At 42.8% G+C, this 27,430-nt stretch overlaps 1 protein-coding gene across 1 annotated transcript in view; it reads right to left on the bottom strand.

Annotated features, from left to right (window-relative positions):
• Window positions 1–9,691: 9,691 nt before the first annotated feature.
• The window catches only part of LOC131281095 (cyclic nucleotide-gated cation channel alpha-3), a 62,022-nt gene continuing 44,283 nt past the window's right edge, over window positions 9,692–27,430 (bottom strand). Inside the window, exons 5-11 of the mRNA XM_058310349.1 lie at window positions 21,689–21,840; window positions 21,270–21,411; window positions 19,940–20,089; window positions 14,100–14,267; window positions 10,764–10,908; window positions 10,533–10,693; window positions 9,692–9,975 (exon numbers count right to left, since the gene is read on the bottom strand). Of these exons, the coding sequence (XP_058166332.1) occupies window positions 9,692–9,975; window positions 10,533–10,693; window positions 10,764–10,908; window positions 14,100–14,267; window positions 19,940–20,089; window positions 21,270–21,411; window positions 21,689–21,840 (1,202 nt within the window). The remainder of the gene's footprint in view (window positions 9,976–10,532; window positions 10,694–10,763; window positions 10,909–14,099; window positions 14,268–19,939; window positions 20,090–21,269; window positions 21,412–21,688; window positions 21,841–27,430) is intronic.

Below are 27,430 nucleotides of genomic sequence, written 5' to 3'. Positions count from 1 at the left end.
CGCACTCGAACAAACACCTCACAAACGAAGTGTTGCTAAAAGTTGAGGCCATCGTGCGTTCAGTTGACGCTATTCTATTGATTGTCGCACTAAGTTTCTTCAAATTTGACAAATAATAAGAAAATTTGCTAATCTAATATTCAATAAAACCGTATGCGACGAAGGAATGACACTAGCCTTATAGATTCATGAATCTTTGAATGAGAGATTGAAGAAGATTCATACACAGATTCTAGTAACAGATCGTCTTCGTCAATGGCTACCTACATAAGAAAGTCTGGGTAACTCCCAGCTGTAACATCTGGGTGTTATTTGGGTAAACACATATTTTATTATAACATGTTCAATCAAAACTTCTATACATCAACATGGTAAGCAAGCAAATTGATAAATAAAATAACACAGGAGGTCAGATTGCCTGTTTAAACAGCTTGATTATGTGTCATTTGATAGATTTAAGCTTCAAACAGTTGATTTAACATCAAATTCTAAATAGTTTCGTCAATTACTAGTGTGTCGTATAGGATTGAAAAGGATGTAACTAAACCAATTACAACCCATCAAAAACAATTTTAACCCATCAATAACCAGACAAACAATTTTAACCCATCAAATAACCAGACCGTATGTCAGATGAACTGAGTTCGGTGGCGACAAGCGTGGATGCTGGACAAACACTTTAAGGTACGTCTGTTTCTTTAGAACGGGTTTGGTTCGGTAAGGAATACGTCTCCATCAACGGCATGCAAGGGTTAAAACACCTTTCATTATTACCGTGACTCATTCTTATTCTGCTAGAATTTCTTCCCACCCCCGTTCAATGTAACGAGGTGCCCATTTTAATGATACACTCGCCACCCGCCACCCCGATCCTCCACACCCGCCCCCAATCACCTACCGAGCCACCTTATCCAGTTTGCGCGAGTAACCGTAAACGATCGCTCATATAAACTTTGCTTCCTTTTGCCCGCCTCACCTTGGTCGGGCCTTGTTTGGGATTGTTTTTCCTTCTTTCGCATCATGCTGGTTTAACGGTCGCATTTTTGTGACTCCTTTCAGGCCGGACAACGTTGCTGATGACGACGACCAAGACGACGACGACGACGGCGAAAGAATTTAGTCCAGGGTTACGCGACACTTCACGCGAGCCAGTTACGTCAACGCTGCACCGTATCTCGTTCGCCAGTCGGTGGCCATGCCGCCGGTCTCTTTCTTTGCTCTTGAATCAATCCATCCTAAGATGACCGATCGGGTCCGGCCAAAAAGGGGGATGCTTCGAGCTGCGTGATAGCGGGGGTTGAAATCGAGAGCCAACCTCGCCTGAGGCGCCACAGACGAGTGATCGAAAGCTGCCAAACCTGATGCCATTTGTGGGAAGAGAGAGAGCCGAAAGGTGTTTTCACTTTATTTCGCTCCCAAACATGTTTGGAGGTCCTAAACCAGATGTTGATTGGAATGTGTTTATATGACTCCTTCGTATGAATCGTTAGTTTGACCAACATCACTGATGCGCATCCTTCCATCAGCACAAGTTCCAGGGAAGTCATCGAGCACAAAACCTTACCCTTAAGATCGGGTTTTTTCTTCTTTTGATGATTCAATAAATCAGTAGTTTGGCCAATAAACGTGATATGCATCCTTGCAGCTGAACCACTTCCAGGGAAGTCGTCGAGCACAAAACCTTTACCATGGGGTTTTCTTCTTCTGATGAATCAATGGTTTTTACCACGGGTTTTTGCCAAACAACGTTCGCTGGACCTGCGACATCTTAAAAAGGAAAATAAATACCACACCGGTGACACCGGCCGACCGTTCGAAGGGCATCCAAACGGCACAACGGCGAAGGTTGGCGGCATCGAACGGTAAACAACGAAGAAATATGAAAGGAAGCACAAAGGCAGCCCGACGTGACACACACGCGGAAGCCTCGCGGGGTGCATTCCACGACGCGCGTTAGGAGGTTGTGATTGGGTCGCGAAGCATTTTATGATCATCCACACACATCAACAATGGCGCGCTTCGGCCGGCTTTCAGGAAGAATCGTCGATCAGCTCGATTTTACCACATTTTAAACGAAGACAAGACTTACTTACACTCTCCCTGAACGCGCGTTACGAAATGGACAAGATTTATGTTCACAGTCAAATCACTGCAGAGAAAAGTGTAATCTTATGCCAAAACGTGATCGTTTCAGTGGTTCCGACTTGCGTCCATTTCGGGCCGAACGATCGTCGCTGCTTCCGATTGGTATGCAAAGGACGTTGACATTCTTCTGCAAACAAACTGGAAAAAGTCGTAAAAATTAAATCAAGTCATCCAAGCGCTTAACATTAATGGCACGCAGCTGAAAAGATTTTGTTGCTCGTTCTTTGAATTTCAACCGACAAAATAACATCATCCAAGTGGGCCGCAGTATTTTCGTTCGCATTTTTGCTCATGTTTTTCATCATGTTCATATATTTCATAGAAATTACAATAAATTTGAAAATATTATAATTTAACAAATGCCGTCTCGTTCGCATCCACCGTTTCGTTTCACTGTTGCCTCCTTGCGTGTACTAACTTCCACCGGCCGTGGATATAGTTGGCATGTTTGTGTGCCGATTTTAACTTCTTAATTTTCATTTTAAACGCCTTTTTTCCCGAAGCCCCCATTTTTTGGCGACATCGTTTCGTTTCTTTTGTGCTTTCGTTGGTTTCGCTTGTAACCACCGAACAACGACCTAAGCACTGTGTGTGTGTTTTCACCGATCACGATATTTCTATTCTAATATTTTCGAGTTTGTGTTTTTATTCTCTAACTCTCTGTGTGCATGATCCGGCTATCGACTGCTTTTCTCGTGTGATCTTCATTTGCATCCTCTGTCTTTCTTTTTTTTTTTTTTTGTAGCCACTTTAAGTCATAGTTTATTGATGGCCTATTTCCTTCTGCACCGGTGTGGGTTAGTGTTTTTCTATTCTTCCTTCATAATTTTTTTTAGTTGTTTGGACTTTCGCTAACTTTCTCCCTTTGCCCCCTCCCGACTGTATCGCGTCCGGCATTTTTGCGGTGCAGATTTGTTTACTATTTCCCTCTAACGTTTTGCGAATTTACGACTCTTTGCAAAAGAAAAGAAGACTATAAATATTCACATTTGTTTTCGTTTGGCGCACGGTTTACGGTTTTGGTTTTTATAGTTCCTTCGGGAGATTTGGCTTTTCGTTATGGTTTGCGTTTGGCTTTCCGTTTGGTATGGTTTGTGGAACTTTAGTTTTCTTCTCTCTTAAAATACAACTATTTACATGATCATCGGATCAGATTCGCCACCGTGGGTCCAGTTCGCGCACCATCGTTCCCCGACTGGCTCACACATAGGATTCACGGAGGAATTCGGGGCTCGGCGACGTACACCAACGTTCGATTACTAGACATTCGGGAGTAAAGCGAAGCGACTCGTTGCTGTTGGGTGGAAGAGGACAATGGTAGCATTGAGGATAGTAACAAATGACAACGCATGCTGCAAATCACTTACGCGCCCTCGAATCAACTTGAAACCCTTTGGCGTTTGGCGTTGCGATCCAAACGGAACGTGAAACCGGCTAGAGTTTCCGATAGTGAGGTGCTAATGGAGGCATTCGGTAGAAAAAGCGTTACTCTCATCACCAAGCATTAAAAACTAAAGTAAAGGTTAAATCAAATGATGCACGAGTTGAAGTCTCAACGTGATAATTTGCGATTCAAAACCTTGGCATAACCGAGCTCCATGCCCCGTGGATGGCAAGAAACGGAACCGTCTTACGTGGTGGTCCCCATAGGCCTATTTGAATAACCATAAATCAGTGCTGCGCCTCCGTTCGTAAGGAGCGACTAGGCGCAGACAAAAGAAAAATCTGCGCCGACCGGTCAAACGACGGTGAAAACGTGCAATTTTCGTAGCTCTACCGACGGATCGCACTGTGCAGCCATAAATTAGAAGATTGAGAGCAAGTTCATCCCACACGGCTACCGAAGCGATAGTGAATGTTAAGGTCGCTACCAGGGGTCGAACGCGCGCATTTGCAACCGATTTGGAAACGGTAGCCGAAACGTGTGCAATCAGCGATAATGAGTGTGAGACTCTCTGCTGCAAAGAATTTAGCGAACAACCGAATGGAACCGAATGCTGTTTGTCCTCTTTGCCCTGGCGTTAGTGATCCCTGCGTACGACCTCCGAAAAATACCTCCCACTATTCCAAGTGCTTCGTCTCATTTCTTTCTCCGTGCAATTTCATTCGTAATCATATTTTAGTTTATCTAAAAAATTTGGCAGTTTTACTTTTCTCTCGGTCCTACGACGAACCTTGTTTCTGGGGAAGGAAAACTCAAACTCGTTCAGTGCAACATTTCGTGACTTAAGGGAATGTGCGCGTACCGGTGTAAGTGAGGAAAACGAAAACACACACGCGCTTTACGCCTTTCTATCGAAGCAAGGAGATTTGGCTATAAAATCGTCTCTGTCCTACGTCGAGGATTTCCACTTTTGCAGGGGTTGCATTATACAGTTTAAGTTATTTAACTCCATCTTTTCTTGGTTTTCCCACGGGCTGTAACATTAAACATTTCCAATCTTTGTTTGGTTTTCTTTTTCTTTTTCCTATACTAGTTCAATCCATCACTGATTGGAAATCGACCCACCCTCCCTCATCGTGGCCACCAGTTCCCGTTTTCGCATATTTTAATTATTCACTAGTAAACGCTTTAGTACCTCTTCAATGTAGGTGTAGTGTAAGTTCATCTTCACGATCGTTCGATGCGGCTCATTTTATGTTTTTTTGTCCGAAGTTTCGGCATTTGCTTTGCCTTCACTATCATTTTTTGTTATTCATAAAGTCCAATGTCCTCCATTAAGGGTTTGATTTTGCGTGTGATAAGGTGTGTCGTATGGTAGGAATTCGAGTGTTTCTATAAATACAATTAACTATTGTTTCGGCCACCATGTACAGTCGTGCAATGATCTGTTCTATTTTTCGATTTTTAATTTCCCTTGCCATTAAAGTTTCTCATAATCCGTATTTCACTACGTTCAACTAACCCTCGTTTGATCGCGAATTTATTCTCTAGGGAATGGCAGTAATGCTGTGTTTTGAGGGGTAGATTTTTGGAAAGTAAACCACAAATGCTGCCCCAATTCCGTTTTTTTTGCAACACGATTCTATTGACAAGTTTTACAGTTCCAACGACAATTGAAATCAAATCAAGAAACGGTTTGAAAAAAAAGCTTTGAGAAAAGCTTTCAGCTTCAAAGCTTGACCTTGAAGAACCGTTTCGGAGAACCGGTTTCGACCGGTTCGGGCCGACCAATCACGACTCTCCGTTTAAAAACGACCCGTTGAACAGTTCTATGCTTGCGGAATTAAAATTTGTAAATGTTTAAATGAAATCAAGACGAATTTCGAGCATTTTGCGAATTTTGCGAATTTGTGAATTTTGTGTCAAAGATGAAACATAAATGTTTAAATAGGAGGATCTTATTGGTTTTTCGAAAAATAACCTCTGATCGTTGACTGGTATTCCGTGAATCGAAATAGTATCATTGGACTATAAACCATATTTCATTTCTACTATTTCATTTTCTTTAGTTAAGAACCACTTATTTTTGCTATCATTTTTCAAACAATAATCCTCAAACTCGACGCATACATATTTGGCGATATTAATATCGGTTGAATTGCTAGCGATATTACTTTTTCACAATTGGCTGTTTCAATTGTGGATTTGAAGATTGTGTAGGGAATTTTTGTTCACCGAATTTATAGATTTCGTTGATGCGCTAAAAGCTATTTGTGCCAACGGTTTATATCCAGATCGAATTAAATTTTTAATCTGATACAATTTACTTTCGAAAGGATATGCACTAAAATTAGACAATATGCCAAAGCGTTTTACGTCGTCTACCCTTTTTTGTTCGCAACGATAAACAATTTTGAAAACATTAAACCATTGTCCACCCACTCTTCATCGAGACGCTATTGCGACAACCGTTCGTTGTCTGATATATTTATTTGGTACGGTTAGGGCCAACGAGTGGGACCACAACAATCCGCTGTAAAGGGTGAGTACGTCGAGTAAGGATCCTTGTTGGAGAGTTGCCTTGCTGGCTATGCTGCTTGCGGCGGGGTGTACCGTACACACCTTTGGTCCCGTTAAACTGGAATTTCCCTTACATTCACTAATAGGTTTAGGTGTGTTTGTGTGTGTGTTTGTTTGCCAACTGCTTGCCTCGATTCGGTCTCGATAGTGTTCGAAGGAACAACACGATGTCTCACTAACTTTAACGTGCGTTTTAGCTGAAGAAAACGTTTGCTTGCGCGTTTAAAGCCCGGGATGACTCATGCATTTTAAAACATTTGTTTTCAGTTCAAGAAAAAAATACGTCCACTAATTCTGACGTCCGCCTATCGGTGTTTAGTGCTGATGCTAGAAAATTACCGATAAGAAAGGAGCAGCTCAAATAGGCAGATATGAAAACAATGGCAAAACAGAGTACAACTCATCTTGAAGAAACAGTGTGAAGAAAATTTACATTTGGTGAAAGCTGCCGACATTTTGCAGTATTTCTTTTTCTTCCGCTTTTCAACCCAGTGCATGACGCGAAGGCATGATTTCGGTCCTCACATTTATCCAGTCACACGCTGCCGAATACTTTTCTCTAAGCTACGCAATGTGCGCATCGCTGATCGTGATTCCTGCCGTCCTTCCAAGCGGGCAAAGGTTCGGTTCGGTTCGTTTCGTTGCTATCTCTAACTATTTAGAATATGCTGTTGTGGGTTTTATTTTATATTTTAAACGCTCTTGATTCTTTTCCCCTCCTTTCCCTAACCATCCTCGCTCGTTGACCGGTAGGCTACGTTTGCATTTGGGGGTTTCGGTAATTCATATCTTCGTATGTACAAATTGGGTTCACAAACTTAACTAATGTAACGAATACGGCCCCGACAGTAGATGGACTGTCGGTATCCTTCCGGAAACAGTTGAGGTACAGGAAACTGTACAGATGAGCGGTTGAACCACAAACAGAGGATTGCATTAAGCATCGGCGAGAAATGAAATTCGTTAACAATGAATGTGAAAAATGTTCACCGAACGAAACCTTGATTTTAATCGAGCTTTGCTTCAACCAAGTAGGCTCGGAAACAATCGGCTTAAAATCAAAGGAAAGAAAAACATAAACCGAGCTTTCAGCTGCCAACAAATCAACTAACCTCAAACAAGCGAATGCAGCATACGTAAAACGACGCCAACATTTCGGGCAACATGCTTTTCACCGTAGGTAGTTTTGCTATGCTTCATATTATCCGTTGCATTCCCCGCAGGTCCTCGTCCGACACTAGTTGAGTTTGATAAAGATACAGTTTTTTTTCTTCTAATAATAGTTTCCCAACAAATATTCCACCACATCCTCGATTATGTTTCACTTAGCCTTAGTAGGTGTTTGTGCACCTTTCTTTCTTAATGTAGTAGTTAAAACCCAGCTGGTAATCAAAGTGTACGAATTTGGTTGTTCGTCCCAATATCCCATAGTAAGAGTGTGACTGTATGTTAATAAGTTTTTCCCACCCTCTCCCTTAAGTACATTGTTTTTAATCGAAAATGTGGTAACATTGGTTTTATGATTTTTGTGTGTGTTTGTGTGAGTGCGAGTGTTTGAAATTTTGGATCGAAAGTGCTCCTTATTATTCAATACAGAAAAAATCTTTCTTCGGGGTAGAAAACATTACTCCTTCTTCGGGGGTAGTACTATAGCATCCGGTTGGATGTTGGCTCTCGGTCGTTTGTGCCGCATTTAAGCTAGCTATTTCCCGTTCAAATGGTGACCGGAAGGTTCGGTTGAGGTTAAATATTTTGGTTTTTCGTGTTTCTTTTTTTCATTCGGCCCATTCCGTTCGCGGGACTTTGGCACCGTTTCGTAACATTAACGTCGACTCACGCAGCCGTTTCGCTTTGGGTCGTTCGGTAGAAAAATGGCTGTCTGTCTCACCCAAAACCGACCATCTCGAACGAGTGGTGCGGCTTTGCTGTACAGTGAAATATTCACATGACGAAACCTTCCCGAAAGGTTTCCCCCATTCTTTTTCGGCAATTTTTGCAATTACTTCTAACGATTCGCCAATTATCCTAGCGGGAAGGACATAAATACGCCCGGGCTGTTTTCAGTGACGAAGCGATACATTTTCTCGAAACCTTAACCCTCGCCTTCGCGCATCAACACTTCTACGAAGTACAGCATCTTGTATCACTTTGCCCAGACGAACGGGTTGTCTGTGCGTGGTTTCCCGCCGGTTGACTTCGGGCTCTCCCCAAATTTTCCCATTCCCGAAATTCCTTTTTCGCCCTCCGGAAAAAGTGAATCGAATTTTAAAGCAGCTTATCCTTGTCCTCCTTTTCTTAACTTTTCTTCATTTCCCCGACTATGTGCTACCCTAGGTTAATTGATTTAAATGTTGGCTCCTGCCTAGTTTAGCAAACGCCAAACCGAACATGTGTGTATCAATGTGGAAGATAAACTTTACAAATGTCAATTTTGGGTTACTTGCTTGCTTCGGTTTAAAAAGATCAACGTCTGATCGAGTTTTTTTCCCCGTTATCGTAATTTATAAGCGGTACCGATCCGGATCACCGTTCGCGCGCTTTTCCGTTTGTCTTTTTCGATAATTCCCCAAGACTTCTTTTTACACGAAACCTCCTGTAGGAGATCATTCTTTTTCGTTTCTTCGTTTTTATGATTTTCGACTTGATCACCTTTTCCAGGGAGATGCTAGGGGTATTAGGCTTCCTTAACCTTTATATTTTCTTGTGTTTGGGGGTATTCATTTACAACTTGCCCATGCCTCTTAACCGCCAAGTCAGCACGTCTTTGTACAGTGCGAATTTCATAGCAAATTCGTAGTTTTCGCTTCCGATGCTTGCTTTCAGTTTCGCCTGGAAACGAACAAGCCCGCCTGAGACGCAGGATCACGAGAGCGTCACTCTCGTGCTGCTTTTTCCTCGCTGTGCTTCTGCAATTTCCCCCCTTTCCCTTTTCCTTTCTAGCTGCCTTTGCCAAAGATGACCCGTCGTCATGCTGTTTGGTAGCGATCTCTGTGGTTTTTTTTTGTACTGGTTGTCTGGTTGCCAGCTCCCCTCGTGTCGGGTGTTTGTTTTCTCCGGATGGACAATACGTGACGTGCTTCGCTTCCACGTTCGATATGGGGGCGTGAAGAAGAATGAAAAAAAGGGTAGCCCGGGGTGTGATGGGTTGGTAAAGGAAAATGGTGATATCGGAGATCACGGTCGTTATGAAAGCGGAGGCGCGTGAGCGAAAGCCAGTTTGCAGGATAATCCCTTTGCTCATGCATGCATTCGACGCACGAACAAACCCTCCTTAAGGTTGGTTCTTTGTTTCAGCGTGCATCGCAACTAAATTTCTCCGGTTCAACGAAGGATAGCCCGAGTTCCGTGTGGAGTGCTGTCGCAGGAAAGCGTGGCGGAAAGGAAGCTTTCCTTGCCGGAAAAACGCGTTTCCCAGCGCACGTAAGCTTCAGGCGTACGCTCGGATTTCACCGGACATGAGGGGATCCGCAGTCGTCGTCCTTGTCGTCATCGTCGTCGTCGTCGTCGTCGTCGTCAGCTTGCGATTTATGTCATGCAGCGCACATACACCAGGGCAACTTTTTGAGGCAGCTCGCTTCCGTGTTATATGATGCTCTCGCGGTTCCGCTCCAGATCTTCGGTTTCGTTCTCCTGGCTGACGCTGGACGCGGACGACGCCCCGCAGATCTGCATCTCGATCTCGGCCAGCCGGTGCTGGACCTCCCACTGCTGCTGGGCCAGCTTGGCGTTCAGCGTGAAGTTCTCCGACTCGACCATGTGGAGCCGCTCCCGCAGCCGCTTGATTTCGCCCTCGAGGGTTTCGTGCGAGCCGAGCAGGGGCGACGCGCCGGACGATGCGATGTGCGTCAGCGAACCACACGGAGGTCCTGCAACGGGGCGGGAGAGGGGAGTTAAGAAACGAAACGGCATGAACATGGGGGGTGGGTATTTAATTTATATTGCAACTAGATTGAATTGCCGTTGACCGGATGGTAAGGTTGAAAATGGTAACTCAATTTCGCTTCCATTTGGATACACCAATTTCTGAAAACATGTTTACGAGAACGAACTTTAAATAGAATGCCAATAGGATAAACTATTTCCGGACGTTTGGCGCTAGGAAACGGGTTAATTTCGAACCAGCAGCAAGTGTGTAGCGTTCAAAATGCGGGTGCATAAGAGAGTGTACGGAAGGTGAAAGTGGAGGTTAAATGTACTAATGAATATGTGAAGCGTGTTTGATGGAACGAAAGCGGGCATTATTGAAAAATAAAAACAAACAACTGTGTTAACTGTATCGCACTGTGCCCTAAACTCTCGATACTGTCCGAAGCGGTGTACTCAGCCTTTTCTTGTTCGGCAGCACTCACTACTAACAATCGTGGGAACGCGAATACTTGCGCTACGTACAACGGTAAGGAAAAAGGGGCCACGTGTCTCTTACCTGACCGACACGGTTGCGATTGCGGTCGGGCTAGATGGGATGCCGTTCGGCTTCGGGGCCGCTCCTCGGAGCTGTGCACGCTCGGACTGATCGAACCGGGCGACTGGGGCTGCCGGCTGCTGCTCACCTCCCCCCGGTGCGACCGTGGGCTCGTGATGCGACTGGGTGCGAGAGAAAACCGCATGAGCCGGAAGCGTGCGACGGGCGTGGGCGGGCAAACGATCGACTTACCTGCTCGCGGGCGGAGGGTACGAGGGCACCATCATCGAACCCGCCGACGTGACGGCCGTCGTGGGCGATATCCACATGTCCTCGATCGTGGTGCGCCCCTTCGTTTCCACCAGACCTGGTGTCGATTGGCAGCGTCCCATAGCAACTTTAGTAAATTAATCACAAAAATAGGCACACAGTTAACACAGTAACACTCTAAAGAAAACCCGACGAAACGATAAAGTACGCAAACTACCCATTCGGAGCAAAATATCATATTCAATAGCAAATATATATATATGTGTACAAGAAAAAAAGGGCAAATACATTCAACCGGACAAGCACCTGAACCGTTTCTTGGTCAACAAATTTATCATCATGTTTTATTTGATGCTAGCAAAAATACTCTTTTTATTTTTCAAATAAATAAACCAATAAAGTTAAGATAAAGCAATTGGCATTAAATAAAAAAAAACTAAAGCATGCAATATTGTTTTTGAAAGACGCAAAACAACCGCTGTGAGTAGCTTTATTGACTTTACGACACTTAAATAAGTGTCAGTTAAACTACCGGATGGACATTCATTTCCATATCCAGATTAGACGCAATCTTGGCTTAGGCCTGAGAACCTATCGAAGTTATAAAAAAATTGTAAAATACTCACCTCTAGCTGGTGAGCTTAAATTGTCATCAAATATCTTAGTGAAGTAGAACATATGAAAAAAAAAAAATGAAGAAGCATCCTTTCATGGTGCTTTGGTCAACATGACAAAAAAAAAGGATGAAAAATACCTTTTCCAACTATTGAAGTAGTAGTTTTTCGTCCAAGCAGTATTTGCATTGTTTATGCGTTATAGCCACATTGTCGACAAACTCCATTTGTTAAATTTTCGTTTGGCCTTTTTCTTTTCATTCCCTTGCTTCTAATGTTTACATGTCTCTTAATGTGTCATTAATGCATTATTTTTTTATAATTCATAAAATGGTTTTCTAAATTATTGACCATTTAACGAGAGTTATTTCTTAAATTTTGTTTTGCTTTTTTTTATATTATTGACCATTTAATGAGGGTTATTTCTTAAGTTTTGTTCAAAATTTTAAACTATTTGACAACATCAACTGATATAGCATCTCGTATCAATGCGGCAGAAAGTTTCGTTGTCGTTGGACAAAAGACGAAGCAGAACATGCGATGCGCCCGTCGAAAAGAGATTTTCCTCCCACCGAGACCAAAAAGCGACAGAAATAATGTTGCAATGGTCGTGCGGCCGGCACAACAGTGGGACAAACATTTGGAATCCTTCAGGCAACCGGGCCTCCGAAATCCTTCCCGAAAGATACTCTCGTTTGAAAATTTAATCTTCCCATCCATCCCGGGATGTGTCTTTTGCACCAGGTCCGGCCACCGTGTGTGACACCTTCGTATTCGGTCAGGTACAGAACCCACACACACACACCCGCTGGCAAACAGAAATAGAAAGAACCACCATTCGTACCGGCGTTCCGACCGGGTGGAGACATCAAACGACCAACGGGGCCAAACGTGGGCCGGGGCCCGGGAGGGGTGAAATGAAACGGAACGAAACGGCACCCGTAATATGTCACGAGCACGTCCGTCCGTCCGTCCGTCCGTTTGTCGTCCGGTTGGATGCAAATGCAAGATGAAACAATCTAAACTTCAGAAGCAACTTTTGCCCCGGCTCCACTTGCCCCTTTTCCGGTCAGCGAACCACCTGTTTCGTCACCATCGTTTTCCACCTTTCCAGTGGGGGTTCTTCCATTTATCACTGTGTACACTGGAACAATTCGATGATGGTTTTGGAGAAAAATGGGTCCCTCTGTTTTCGGGAGGATCAATATTTCTCGACTAGTTGACGATGATTGTTTAGATTTTCGTGACGAGCGTACGTGTCCGCATTTAGGACGCACACTTACGGGCATTTACTTTAAACTGCATCAGTTTCGTTCTTGCGTAGCGATACTCACAAGGACGAATTAGCTAATCTCGACCCTGAATCAAGCGCTTCGGGGAATTAGTTGCTTGATCCAGAATGGACACGCTTGAACGCAAATGACCATGATAAGATCATCGACACACTAGGGAAAGGGAGGCAAGATGCTCCGGTGAGATAAAATGCACCGGCAAACTATAACGTGTGTTGAAATATAACAATACTCTGCATTTACATTCAGACAGACATTCATCAATATATTACTTAACGAATGCTCGACAGAATTGGATTTAATCCTCGTATTATGTTGGTGGAGACAGCAATGAAAATATCCTCCGATGAAAACAAATCAAGTTTTTCAAACTTATTCAGTATGGCGCTGTCCTAACTAATTTAACCCAACATATTCTACATTCACAACAAATACCTTATAAATTTTAGATATTTGATACTGCCGTGAGTTCTTCTGCTAAACTCTTCGGGCCGTTTAGTTAAATGATTTCAAATGACACTTGGAAAAGCACTCAAAAACATTGTTTTGATTTTGATATTATGTTTTTTAAAATTATTTTTGGTCTGAAGAAGAGGAGGTTGATAAATAATCTGTGAAAATAATGATGATTGTACTTGAATAATTAAACGAGGACATCTGGTCTCAAATTATTAACCTGGCATGGAAAATCTCCGTTCGTTTTCCGAAAAAATGCTTTTCAAGTAATTATGGAAAAGGGGTTTTGTTTGCCTTTCCGTTTTACTCTATTGATCTCTGTTTTTAATTCTAACACCACAATAATCTTGTAAACTATCAAAGTTTGGAAAATAAAATAAAACCTTCTAGTATTTTCTAATATGAAATACAAAGGTCAATGATATCCAATGAACTGATCAATATCATAAATCAAATGGGGGGCGAAATTGCATAAAAAGTTTTGTGTTCATAGTATTCTTCTATTGTTCGTTCTTTTCAACCTACTTCTACCGTTTGTAGCTCTACATGTTGCAGCATATACGCCAACGATTGTTCGCTGTAATTTTCGTTCAACATATCTTTTTCTTCGGTGACTCCTAACATTAAAGGTGCACTTTTGTCCCGCCTTACGATACAGTTTAAGAATGAACAAAAAAGAAATGTAAAGCTTACAATGTTCAAAGCGTGTTTAAGAAACAAATATTTTCAGCCAAAACAAACAAAAAAGCCATCCGTTCGATGTTTATCGAACCATAATCAAACAGAAAATAAAAAAATGTGCGTGCTTGCTGTCAAGCTAAACACAACAGAAGCGGCGCTGTTTTACAGGCAACACAATACAGTCGATTAAGTGAACAGATTGCACTGTGGCGTCCAATCGACACAAGCCGTCTAAAACTATCTTAAGGTTGGTTGGGGATTGTTTTTCACATTACCTTTTTCCAGCGGCGCCTTCTTGTACTTCTCCAGCCGCTTGACGGCGATGGCCTCGAGCCGCACTCGGGCCGCCGGGTACTCCTTCAGCACGTCCCACATGTCCTTTTTGCTCAGCACGAACAGATCGCTGTAGCCGACCGAGCGGACGCTCGCCGTACGGCGGTTTCCTGGAGCACCCCGGAAGCGATACAGATGAAGGCGACCATTTGGAGTAGTTTTGGTTTGTTTTGGTTTACATCGTCCCAGGGGGTGGAGGCGATGAAGGCATTGGTTTGGGGACGGCCACGGGACAATAAGGCGGATGTGGATCGATTTCGGGCCGGATAAGGGTGTTCCGGTGGACACGCACCCGTTCAGCAAATCGGAGATTGGTGTTAATTCCATATCGATGCCGATGCCGAAGTGTAGTCAGATGTTTTTGTGTATTTTTTCACCGTTTTTGTATTCACCAACAATCCAACCAGTGTCCGTTCGTTTGTGTTTTGATGTACAATTTGTGTTCCACATGTAGGGGTTTTTTTTTTGACCGTGCCGTAGTTCATACAGGACATACACGATTTGAAAAGGGCGTGTGAGAGTGTTCATATGCATTGTTGGCATTGTTTGTTTATTTGGTTATGTGTTTTTTTAGTTGTATTAATGGAATGGAGGGGCAAGAGAAGAGAAATAAAATAATCCGATTAGTTTACGGACGACATACGCTTCGGGGGTTTCTATAATATGAATGGTCTTATACAAAATGGGAATATATAGAGAAATTTATTCAAATGTTAGTATGTGAGCAGGAGAAAATATAAAACATAAAAAACCGATAGCAAGAGATCAAAATAGAGTGGTAGAGAGCGAGACAGAGATGTAGAAAGAGAAAGAGAGACAGTTAAATAGAGAAAGGGAGAGCGAGAAAGTTCAAAGGTGGTAATGCTTGAAAGATAGCAAGACATATAACGATTTGTACTAAAAGAGGAAAAATCCCTAATGAGACACAGAGAGGTAAAATTTTTTATCTTGATCCATTAATGGCAGAAGAAAAATGGTGTTAATTGTAGAAAAAGGATAAATTATTGATAAAGTACACAGGAGGTACCCCATTGATAACCTAAGAAAACAACCTATTGAGTGTAGAAAAAATATTGAAATGATAAAATTGTGATATTTGGGATAACATTTTGGTTGAAAAACATAAGCATATGCTGAAATTAAAAGAGTTGTCTAAGCGTTGAGATCAAAATAGATTCATATTCTTTAAACTAGTGCAATGGCAACAGCACTTTTAACTCCAATACTGTTCCGAGAAGTCAATCCTGTATAAAATAACTTTCCTGTTTCAACACAAGCGCGATATATCTTTTCTAGGTGTGCGGAAAAATTTCACCTTCCCATGCCATTTCACTCGGTGGGAGCAAGGAGGAGAAAAACTCTGCGTGGCAATCGTGGTGCAATCATGTTCACATTAGCAAAATGCAGCCGACGACACCCGAAGGCACACGAAAGAACCATTAGCGCCAAAGGATCAGCCTGCTGCATGTAGGATTTGTATCGATTGATTAAAAATATGGTAATTTGAATCCATTCCGCCGTGAAACGGATCTCGTTAAGCAAACGTAATGACAATCCGTTTGCCTTCGGGCATGTGCCCGTCACGTCTCGGATTCTCTTCAGAATCGACGTACCCGGCTCCTTATGCTATCCGATAGGCGGTTTTTAATTGAACAATGATATTTTTATCGTTTTCCTCGAAGGCTGAAGTGAGTTGGTTGCAAAGAAAGTTTTATAATTACGGAACTTTTACCCACAACTCCTGCGAACAGGAAAGTGTTAGCCAGAAAAAAAGGAAAAAATGACTATGCGCCAGCGTCCCAAGGACCCGGGCATGTCCCAAGGACCCGGGCATGGCGGCTGGATGCTTGCAGTGAACAACATCACATCAAACTTATGCGTGGCGTATTTTATTCCACTTGAAGCACAATTTCATCATTGAATGGCCTTTAAACATGCGTTAGGCAAAGCCAGTTTTGCATAAAAAGAAATCTATTTCGAACGAGTTGAGTAAATAATGTCACCAATGTTGAAAGCGTTCCCAATTTTCCACTGCGAACGAGGGAATGCGGTCGTTACATGAATGTCTTTAAATTACGTTTTAAGATTATCCTAAGATTGCTACATATGAAAAATCCAAAAAAAAGGAGTTCATTCGCCCGCTTCGCCTGATGCTTGTCGGCTGACGACAGATTCGTACGGTGGTTTTATTTTAATGATTACGTTTTCATTCGCCAAACCTAACGCTTGTGGCGGTTCAATCAACCATCCCACATGTCCCCGGCGCACATACACACACTCCCACGGGAGCCGTGAAGGGCGGTGGAAAACCACCAACGGTTTAATTAAATTCATCTCATTCTCGCCGGCGGATTGGTTGTGCGAATTGAATTGTTCAATTAAGTGAACCATCGTTGTCGACGTCGTCCTCATCGTCGTCGTCGTCGCCGTCGTCGTCGACGTTGTGCGTGTTGTGTGAAACTCGCGTTCGAGTTCCGGGGAAAACTACATGTTGATGATGCCGCGATGTGCGAACAAGTGACATAATTGGGTACCGACCGACCGAAGCTACCCCACGCCGCCACACCACCACCCGAGGCCACTGAAAAACATGCTGCTGCTCGAGACTTTCCACGCGTGGCTCACATTTGTGGCACATTGGGGGAGGGTTGGGGGGAAAAAAATAACTGGAAACATCGGGTTTACCGATGTAGATAAAAGGATGGTAATGGCGCACCAACATGGAATATTTTATGCGTGGAAAGAGTGATTAAAATTAGGCAATTTTCTTTCAACCGTTCGCGCTACGATCAGGCGTTCACACACACACACACACATACACCCGAATCCTACAGCGTACAAATCGTTAGTGGGTGGTACGGGTGGTTTTGTGTAATATTCTCCAAGAGCGTATCACCCAATTCAGTGGCAAAAGCTTGAGGTTATGAAAAGCGTTAAATTCTACTGCAGAAAACATAAAACGTATATTTTCACGATTTTCATTCCTCGTGGAAGCGATCGATAAGTCGGTTTGTCGTGCTGATTTCAACAAGAATAAAACGGATGTAGTTGAAATAAAAATCTGTAACCTGCCAATCAAGTCATCCAAAATGGTTATTCTGTAAATAAGCGACAACGTTATACTGATATCGCCATATTGAAAAAGAGCCAACAAATGTGCGTACGTTATTTGACTGGCTAAACATATTCTTTTAAGCTCCTACGGCGGTCAGTGGGGTTATGCACCGGTAAGAACAACTGAACGTGCGTCAATGTGGAAATAATTCCCAGTAGGACCTGCACCAGCCTATATGATTATACTTCGCTCGTCCTCGGTTGGTTACCCAAGCTGGTGTCAGTAAAGAAGAAAACCCCCGGAGCAGACACGATTGTTGCTGAGAAACACTTCGAGGCACTAGCCGAGTCCCATTAGATTATAGTTGATTAATCGCCCGGATTTGAAATGGAAATTTTAAGGGGTACCACCATTCCTTGGAACCGAATGGAAGGCGCCTGCGGCTCAACAAGTACCGGCGGATTATCCAATTGGGTTTAATTGTGATTTAAATTGCTCTTCGTGCCAATAATCCCCCACAGTGAAGCAGAATCGTTACGGCTAGAGGGGGCTGCTTCTGCTAAACTGCCAGCATTGACAAAGGGCCAAGAAGATAGGTATCGCCTACGTAATTCCACCACACGAATCTTAAGATGGAAAATTCTGCAACCATCGTTGATACCAACGCAAAAAGGTTTTGAGTTTAATGCTGAGGCGCATTGTACTGTTTAAAAAATTATGAAGCTTAGCTTCCTCCACTTCTCTCTCGTTAGGAGGTACATTTATAAGATGCACTATTAAACAACCTCCTCTAGGAACAATTCGTAGTTTAAACAACTCTTTTTGACACGCTTAAATTAGTTTTGAGCACAACATTTCAATAACCAATATGAAAATCAAGAGTTAATAAATTAACAAAATGGAAGTAATTGAATGTAGATAAAACTAGCTAAAAGATGAGGCATTATTTGTGCAGAAGAAAACAGATTACGATTCAATTTTGTTGCAGGAAATCTGGGTGACAGAGAAAAAAACATAAACTAGCCAATCGTCCTCAGGACAAACGTGCTGGGTCATTCAATGGGAAGGAAATGGCAGTGCAGCAAGCCACTAACGGACAAAAACAGTAGTGGAGAAAACACAAGAGAAAAGCGAAAAAGCTACAGCGCCCTCAGCTGTGGGGCCAAAATAAACCGGATCTCACGCAGAACCAAGGCGCCGGACTAATAACGCGAGGATACAGCAAAGAATGGATGAGAAAAGTCCGTCGGAAGATGGGAATCGAATCGAAAACAGGCACAACAAAACGGTCAACCACGCGGGGGCACATCGAAAATCGTGAATGGCAAGAACGGGAAGACGGCAGAAAAAATGTGAGTAAACAGTAAGACAAAAAAGACAAATAAAAGAAGGGAAGAATAATCATGAAAACAAATAAGAATATGAGTGAATCTTATCTAGGAATGAAATTGAATAGTAACACGATCATATAAATATATAGTTCTGATGGTTGGTAAGGTATTATAGCCAAGCAAAGCTTCAACTGAACGATAGTTATTGATTATTTTTCGTTACTTCGTTTTGTTGATTATTATCTTTGTTTTTCTATTTTGTTTCTGTGGTATGCTCTACGAGAGTATGCTACAGTTAGCACCATGGACTACCAAACATCGAGCCATCGTGTACTGAACATATGCAATAATACTATCTTGGTAACGGTTGGTTTTGTTTTGTGTTGTTTCAATCATCTATCGGCGAGGATTGATCTGTGTTATGTTTTGTTGAAATATGATTGATTGTATTCTACTCTTGTCTAGGTTTGGATGGGAAGAAAGCTCAAGAAATGGGATAAAGACACCGACGAAGGTAACTACACGACTAAGGGTAAGGAGCGAGAGATAGAGCAATAGAAATAGACAATGATAGCAGGAGTTTACAAGTACGCAAACATGAAGCATGGCGCTTCCACAAGTCTAAGGTTTGGCAGACTCTACGGTCTCCTTCGAAAGAAGAAAGTACGGATAACAAGGTCGGCAGGCGACACGTCAAGTTTGGCAATTTTTGGTTACTTTCTCTTTCGACCAATAAGGGCAGGCTGGGAACGGTGATGATAAGCGAATTGTAGGAGTTTAAATGTTGGATCGTTTCTGGTTTTAAGTTCGATTTAGAGGAACAGCGGGACAGTAACGTTGGGTTTTTGTTTTGGTGTTGGTATTTTTTTAAATCTAGCTACTTTGAATATTAGCAAATGGTACGATTAGAGTAAAGAAAAAAGAGTGGCTCCTAGCTTTGACCTCGCCGTTGCGCCGTTGCGGATGGTTTTGTTTTGATGGGGGCAGTGAAGGAGTTGCGTCTGGCGGTCGAGATTCGAGTGTTCGTTTTAAGGAATCTACAGTAACCGTTTTTCCTTCAACCGCTTTTCTTTTCGCATATGTTTTCATTCTACGTTCGACGTCGAGTGGTCGAGTTGCGTGCATTTTGCACATATTCACGAGAGCGTTTCGAACCGTCCGAGCTTAGACTACCTCATCTCGGTGAGCTTTGTTTTACGGTGCTTTAAGCGCGTTCGTGTTCTTGTGCTCGATTTCGCTCAATTTTGTTTTCTCTTCTTCTTTCGTTACGAATCATTCTTGACTTGGTTTGGTTTTGGTTTGATTTGTTTGTTTTTTTTTTTATCGGTTCGAACGATGAATGAGAAAAAGATACAACGTCAATAACAACAGTATTTTGCTTGGCTATCATATTTACCGAGCGCTTTACCTGCCGTACCCATGTTGAGGATACTGATCTCGCCGAAGTACGAGCCGGCCTTCAGCGACGCCATCACCGTTTTGCCGTTGTCGGCCACCACCTGCAGCCGCCCCCGATTCACTATGTACATCTCCTTGCCGACCTCTCCTGGGGGTGTATCGGAAAAAAAGATTTGATAAGAGGGTCCATATGTTATTTTAACGAAGATCGCCTGTTTATACACATTTTTTCTACTGTATGAAAAACTTTTCTGGAATCTTGTACAGAGTAATTTTTTCATTGCACAATTTTCTTTTTTCAGATAAGAAATATTATACTGAAATTAATTCAAAACAACTGGAATGATGAAACGTACTTGTAGTCGCAAGTTCAATGTTACACTAGTTGATGAAAATTTTAGCTATCCGAAAAAATACTTTTGAACCAAAATAAACAGTGAGATGTACGTTTAATGATAGGTTTAAAACAAAACAAAGCATACAAATTTCCGTAGTAAAATGAATTCGACATAATCTAGACCGGGGATCTTTTATAAAAAGTGCTAGATTATGAGAAAGAATGAGACAAGTTAATTTTCGCATAAGGTGATTTAGTTATTGCCATGCAAACAAATCGGACATGAACAATATACGGAAATATTTTAGATTATAAATTCTAATGTCACTAGATTTGTGAAATACATTTGATCATTCTTAATCATGCTTAAAAATGTACGCGGACCAAATACTTTTAGAAGACGAGCTACTCTTTTCTAACCCGTGATCTGGACTATATTTTTTCTAATGACCTGTAATACTAACATGTAGTTCGTCCTAGGTAAACCTTGCATTTTATTTTGGCTTTGGCAATGGCGCACTAAACCTATGAGACGATTAGCGTAGCTTGGAATAGCTTCCAGGCGTTCGAGCAAGCCACGAACTCCACCGTGAAAAACGCCAACCGACGAACGACTCCGCAACGCAACAATCTAATTATTCTACCACCGAAACCGCACACAATTTCCCAACAGCGACGCAACCGAACGAAAGTTGGCGAATAAGTCCCCTCCGGACGGGTTCATGATCAGAAAATACCTTTTCGCTTTTCCTTCGCCCGGCTCGAAGTGAGTGTTCAACAAAGACAATTTTCTGCATAAAGCTCTACACGCGTGGGTGGTGTGGGGTTGGACATAGTTGGGTGCTCTAGTTTTGGCACTGGAAACCATCAGGCACGCCAGGCACGTTGTTTGGCTGAAGCCCGACGAACCCGAGGTGGCCGCTCGGCACGATCTAAGTCGCGTGAAACAAACTCCCGAGCAGAACCACGGAGCCACCGTTTCCCAGCTTACCTTTCCGACAGATGAAGTCCCCGGGAGAGAACAGGACCGGGCGAAGTTTTAGCACCAGCTCGCACAGGAATCCCGCCTCGGTATTTTGAAATATTTCTACTCGCTTAAGTGTATCTAAATGAACATTTATAGCTATCTCAGCCTGGAGTGGGGAGAGAGAGAGAGCGTAAGAGAAGAGAAAAAAAACAAAACGAGTAGAGGAAAGAGAAAAGAATCAGGTTAATGTAAAAGGATTAAGCTCCCGCACCAGGTACCACGATACGCCAGCGTGACATAGGTCACCGCCTCGAGACCAACAAAATACCACTCAGGCTCGAGTGAGGTGCTCGCCAGTCCTGTGCTGGTACTTAACGGGTGTTTTATCCTGCGTTTCTTTTTTTGTTTATTTGTTTTGTGCCCTCTAGGTTCCGGATGCTCACCTTTAATTTATCAGGAAGACATGATACAGCTCGCTCCTCGTCCGAGCACTTTTGCGTCAGCCAGAGGTAATCAAACCATTTTATGACTTTCACCTGCAGATGATTGGGCACTCTCCGCATCCGCATGTAGGTCTTGACACCGTCCAGCTTGGCTGTGGGAGAAGAAGCAGATGGAGAGAAAAAAAGGGAAATAGGAACCGGTCAGTGGGAGCGCTATAAATAGTGCAAATATCGGATCGGTGACCAGCCAGCCGGGTGTGTCCTTTGTGTCCGCTGGCCGCCTCTGCAACCACCGGAGCACACCGGGGAACGGGGGGATGAAGTTAATCAAACGCGTTAAGCTTTTGACTCCACGGGAGGTTAGAGATGCTGTGCGAGGGCACGTTTCGATGACGCCATCGAGCGCGCGGGAGGACACAACCGAGTGAATGGTTTGATTAAAAACGATTACCCCGAGGGAACGAACAAGCCATCCTTGCGAAACGAACCAACTAACCACTCCAGCTACGATCGTACGTCAAAGGACATGTTACATCACCTCATGCATGTCTCTGTGTGTGTCTATGTGTGTTATATCTCTCCATCGCATCGTACACGACGAGAGCATCGCTTCTTTGTTGCAGTTTTAATGCATCGCATCACGCGCTGGCAGATAATGCCGTGCAATTGTTTTCCTTCCCCAGTCATCGAGTTCCGGCCGTCAAAAGCACCCCTTTCCCCGCCCTCTTCTCAGCCTTCGCTCTGGGGGCGAGTGGTCTAGCTTGCGTTGTACCGTTTCCTTTTCCAAGGAAAAGTTTCAGCATCCCTTATCGCACCACCCCTGTGCCCTTTTGCCACCAACCGTGTGCAGCCGGTTGGTGTAGGTTAAGTTTCCCGACAATAAAAAGACTTTATGACACTTATCTTTTATTATGCCTCGGCTTCGAGTGCATCACCCCCCAATCGGAAAACTGTTTCAGCCCGGTTGCGGAAGGCGTGACGGATTCTTCCGGTACAATCGTTTCTTCTACTGGCAAGTTGTTCCACGGCCGGGAAACAGCTTTTTACCCCTTCTCTTTTGTTTTTTTTTTCCGCCAGCATCGACGACTGAACGGCAACTATGTTGACTCATAAATGTTCTACAACCCGGCGGATCGGCGATAAAGTGTTGCCCAAAGCACGATAAAAAGTGCTCAAACTGACTGCCATATGGTTTTGTTCTTGCGGTGCGGCGCTTTGAACAATGTTTGTTTTTTATGATTGCGTTGGCGATGGATTTATCAACAGTTATGGATGGGTAAACTAGATGCACAAAGTTTGAAATTTAATGATTATGCAAGACATTATGTTTTTGAGTATGAATTCATTTCACATGGTTTCATGATTCGCAGTTGGGCTATTAGTTTTAGCTACTACATAATTCGTTAATATTTCAACTAGTTTTCTACAAAATCTGAAGCGTAGTTTCACTCAAAATTGTGAGAAACACTTTATTTCTAAAGCCTGTTGTCAATTTGGCTCAGACAGCCCGATGAAAAATGATAAGCCAAAAGGGAACTTCATCGATCAGCTGACGGGTCGGCTGATCGATAGGGTCATTGGTTTTTTGGCGTCGGTTACACCGTATGGCATTTACCAACCATTTCACCAACTTACGTATGGCATTTACCAACCATTTTTGCTTGAAACTACAAAATCAAACTAAGAATTTAACAAAATATTGAAGAACTGTGTCCAGCTAGTTCTGAGATTCATGAGGTGAAAGTTGAATGTTGCGAAAAAATTGATCGAAAATTTGAAAAAAAGACCATATTCGTAACTTGTCGAATTTTGGTCCTATTTTTATGCGTAAGATTGTTTTTAAAGGTTTGTTTTTAAATGCTGTTCTTCTTTAAAAGACAAATAAGGTTTCAGATGCAACGCTTGTATGTTTCTAAATATGATACAAAACGTATGAAACTAAACAACTTTTAATTTAATTTTAACATATTGCCAAACGAAAAGTGAGCGGAGTTGGGTTAGTTAATTTGCATTGCGTTGATTAAATATAATATTAAAACCTGATATGTATTCTTTTAGGCCATCAAGACTTTACCTACGAATAGGCGCAGATTTGAAAATTATTCAAGTACTTATTTTGTACCTCCCTAAGATCTCTGGGGGTTAGAAAGATATATTTAATAATATATTGTAAGCCTTTAATTGCTCCTTATCAATAAATCCTCTTGTTATAAATAATATTTGATTTGAGCCATCCGTTGATCTCTTCTTTGTCTTGATCAAAAACATTGCTTGAAAAATCGGATGAAAATTATCTTGAAGAAGTAAGAAAGTTTTGAAAAGGCTATACCTCTCTATCTGCATTATATTCTGAAAATGAATTACTGAATTCTGACTCAACTTCAAGTAAACTATCATTCAGTAGTTCAAATAGGGCTAGTTTGGGAGAAAAGAGAGCATTGTACAAATAGGAGCCGGTGAATAAAAACTATTTTTTGGATTCTGCACCACACAGCGGTTCCTAAACATTTTCTTCTCTGTCCTTGCACGTGTTAGAATGGTTTCTATCAATTATATTCGTTAAACATACACAGAAGAGTTAGAACCTTTTTAACTTAAAAGAATGTTTGAAAATTTTATTTCAAAATAATGATAAAAAAGCTTTACAGCAACTGTCCCCCCTTATTGGTAGTATGCCGCCGTTAGAAAAATGGTTCCTCGGTCTTGTTCACTCCAGTTTGACACGTGTATGCGGTCTGTGGCCGGTGTTTTCATTCGAAGTGCAATTAGTAGTGGAACGATTTATCTTTCCCACCACTTCACTCGCTCATATTCGGTTCTGACGCTATCGCAACCGATGGCAACCGATAAATCAAATGCTGCACAAAAACCGGCCCCTTTCTAATTAACTTCCACTTTGTTTCGAATAATTGAGGGGCAAGGGCTGGGTGCTGGCTGGGGTGGAAAACCGGTGAAATCCGAAAACTCCTCGAAAATTCATACCCTTGGCGCAAATCCTCCGGTGGCACTTAAAAGCACGTGCTACTAGTCATTTGTTCGTCCGTTCAGTTTTTTTATTGTTTTCGATTTCCCATCCACGAACCACGAATGGCTTTTCCTTCTTTTGCCTGCACCATCGGATTATGCTCGTTTTAATGATTTATGAAACAAAATCGGTCCGACCCGGCCGATCGGAAAATTCGGGGTCCTTCCCCGTGCGATCGTTTTTCCAAGCAGTGTGCGAACTGTAGCAGTGAGGCTCTGAAACGCACACACACACACCGGAGCAACCTAAAGCAAACAATAAACCCGCCGCCTGGCCCGAACCACGTTGTTCTCTACGGCATCGTAATTGCCGCTGACGGATAGGCGTGACAAATGTGTCAAACTTTGTTTTAAGCGCTCTCTCGCCTTCTCCCGTTCCCCTCCCCACCAGTATCGAACCGTTTGGCCAGTTTTATTCGTCCTTTGTTCGATGGACTGGTGCCACCGTGTTTGCTTTCGCTTATTTGTCACGAGTCAGTAATTCGCGTGCCGTTCTTTCGGCCACCAACTTTCTTGCCAACTGGGCCCGAAAGCACGGCAGCTTTAAAGCTCAGCGCGAACCGTCCCGAAGCGAACTAACAACCTACGTCATTCGATGACACCCGTGACGTGGCCGAGTAAATAGAAAAGTAAAAAACTAACTGCCATCAGTTTAACAAAACCAACCTCCGGGAACGCATCACACGCAAAGGGAAGGGCGAACTGGAAGGTCAGTTGAATACATCTAGCGCATCTGGGTCTCGGTTCCGGGCCCGCTACTGGCTAGATGGACGTGAACAATGTCCGTGAACAACAATAGACCCCCGAAAGCCATCGGACAAATCACGAAAATCCGAACCGAAGTGAAGTCGAGAAATAGATATTGTTTGAACTATGGACTAGTTTTTTTTATCCAAGTACATTACGTATCTCAAACGTGTCTAAAAGATGATATCTTCTTCAAGATATCTTTTTCTCGACAAAGTGGTCACTCGCAAATATAGAATAGCGCCCCGTCAAGATAGTGAAATAATATCGATCAAATTTTAATGCTTCCCAAATGCCCTTTTTAGGTTTATTTGTCAACATTCTTATTATCTTATTCTTATAGCGTAGAGAAACTTGATAACATCATCCTATTAATTTCCGTGACTCTTTCTGACCAACAGAATTTGAACATTGATGAACAATGTTTATAAACATTGTTTGAGGCGATTGGCTATTAAGTTATTCAATAATTTCAATAAATTTCGAAACCTGACTGAAATATTAAATTTGAATTATAGCAACATCAAATTCTACTCACGCTCAGGATTACTTGCGCAAAAATGACCACGATTCCACATTCATTGTATATTATTCTACAAAAATTATGTTTCTTTTAACATTCGCTGAACGAAAAGGCGTTGTTTTAATTTATTTTAATTTAATTTGATTAATTTTTTTAATTTGAATCAGCTAAAATAAAACATTGTCATTAAGCAAGAATCCTACCCATGCTATACAAATATTTTATAAAATAAGGCTTGAATGGAAAAGTAAAACTTTAAAGTTAAGAATAAAACAGTTATCGGGTTCAATAACAAAAGGAAAAGGATGCAAACGTTAACGATTGACTCTCATCTGGGGTTGATTGGAAATTAATGACGATTTGATAACTTGTTTCGTTCACGAGAAAACTTGTTGGCGAAATTGATCGTGACTCTTTGGGATATAAAAAAAAATATATATACTCCATATACAAATTCAAAATTTCAACTTCACAGTTCATGTTTCCGGGGTGATAAAAAGTTTATAACGATCAGCACCCGTTCTTTGAAGGTAGATTCCACACACCAACGGTGATGACGTCAGCAAACGACAATGACAAGTGTATGGACACGGAAAGCATAAACAAGGCGCTTTAAGGAATGAAAAATAACGCTTCACAACATCACCGAACGATCCAAAAACCAACAGGATAATACAGAGAGGTCGCTAGTCGGGGTTGGGAAGACGGGCACGAAATAAACAACGAACAACTGTGTGGAATGGCAACGCAACTCACCCCCGGTGGCCTATATACCCCGCAAGTCCCCCCTCTGCTCCACACCCTGGTGTCGGTGCGTGCTCGTCCCGCTCGAAAGGATACTCAATGACGTGCGAACGGGCTGTTGTTGGCGACGCCACCCGCAACCGTGGGGAGCCGCGTTGGAAAACAACTACTAAAAACCGAGGGGCTCGTACGCAAACCGAACGTACACACAATACCGTCGGCGTCGGGAGCCAACCGTGGACCCCCACCGTGTGCTCAACTGCGCCAGCAACACGCAAGAGTTTGTGCGTGATGATTGATGACGTAGTTTCCGGCGGTGCAAATGGGGAACGGGGTGATTCAGGGCCGGAAGTGGGTGCAAATGCAACAGAGTGCTCATCGTCGGGCGAAACAGCATCCACCGATCCGTGCCGATGCTGGTGTTGGTAATGGCAATGCCCGGCTACATTCGAACGACACCAGCACTCCATTAGTGTGTTGGTTGGAGGTGTTTGCCGTCGTGGTGGTACACGTTGCTAGGGAGAAAACATGGCGCTTCGGGGCATCCGATTGCGGACCAGCTGGCCTACACGCCGTTGCATCCTTTATGTCACGTCGAGTACTCCTCCCAAAGCTAGGAAGCGTTTACAAAGGACACATACCTCTTTCAGTTGGCACTTCCTCAAAATGTCTTCTTTCGTTCACTCTCCGCCGGCCTCTTGTTT

The sequence above is a fragment of the Anopheles ziemanni genome, chromosome 2 (genome assembly GCF_943734765.1).
Source record: "Anopheles ziemanni chromosome 2, idAnoZiCoDA_A2_x.2, whole genome shotgun sequence".
Taxonomy (NCBI): Eukaryota; Metazoa; Arthropoda; class Insecta; order Diptera; family Culicidae; genus Anopheles; species Anopheles ziemanni.
This window is presented reverse-complemented; position numbering and strand designations above follow the sequence as displayed.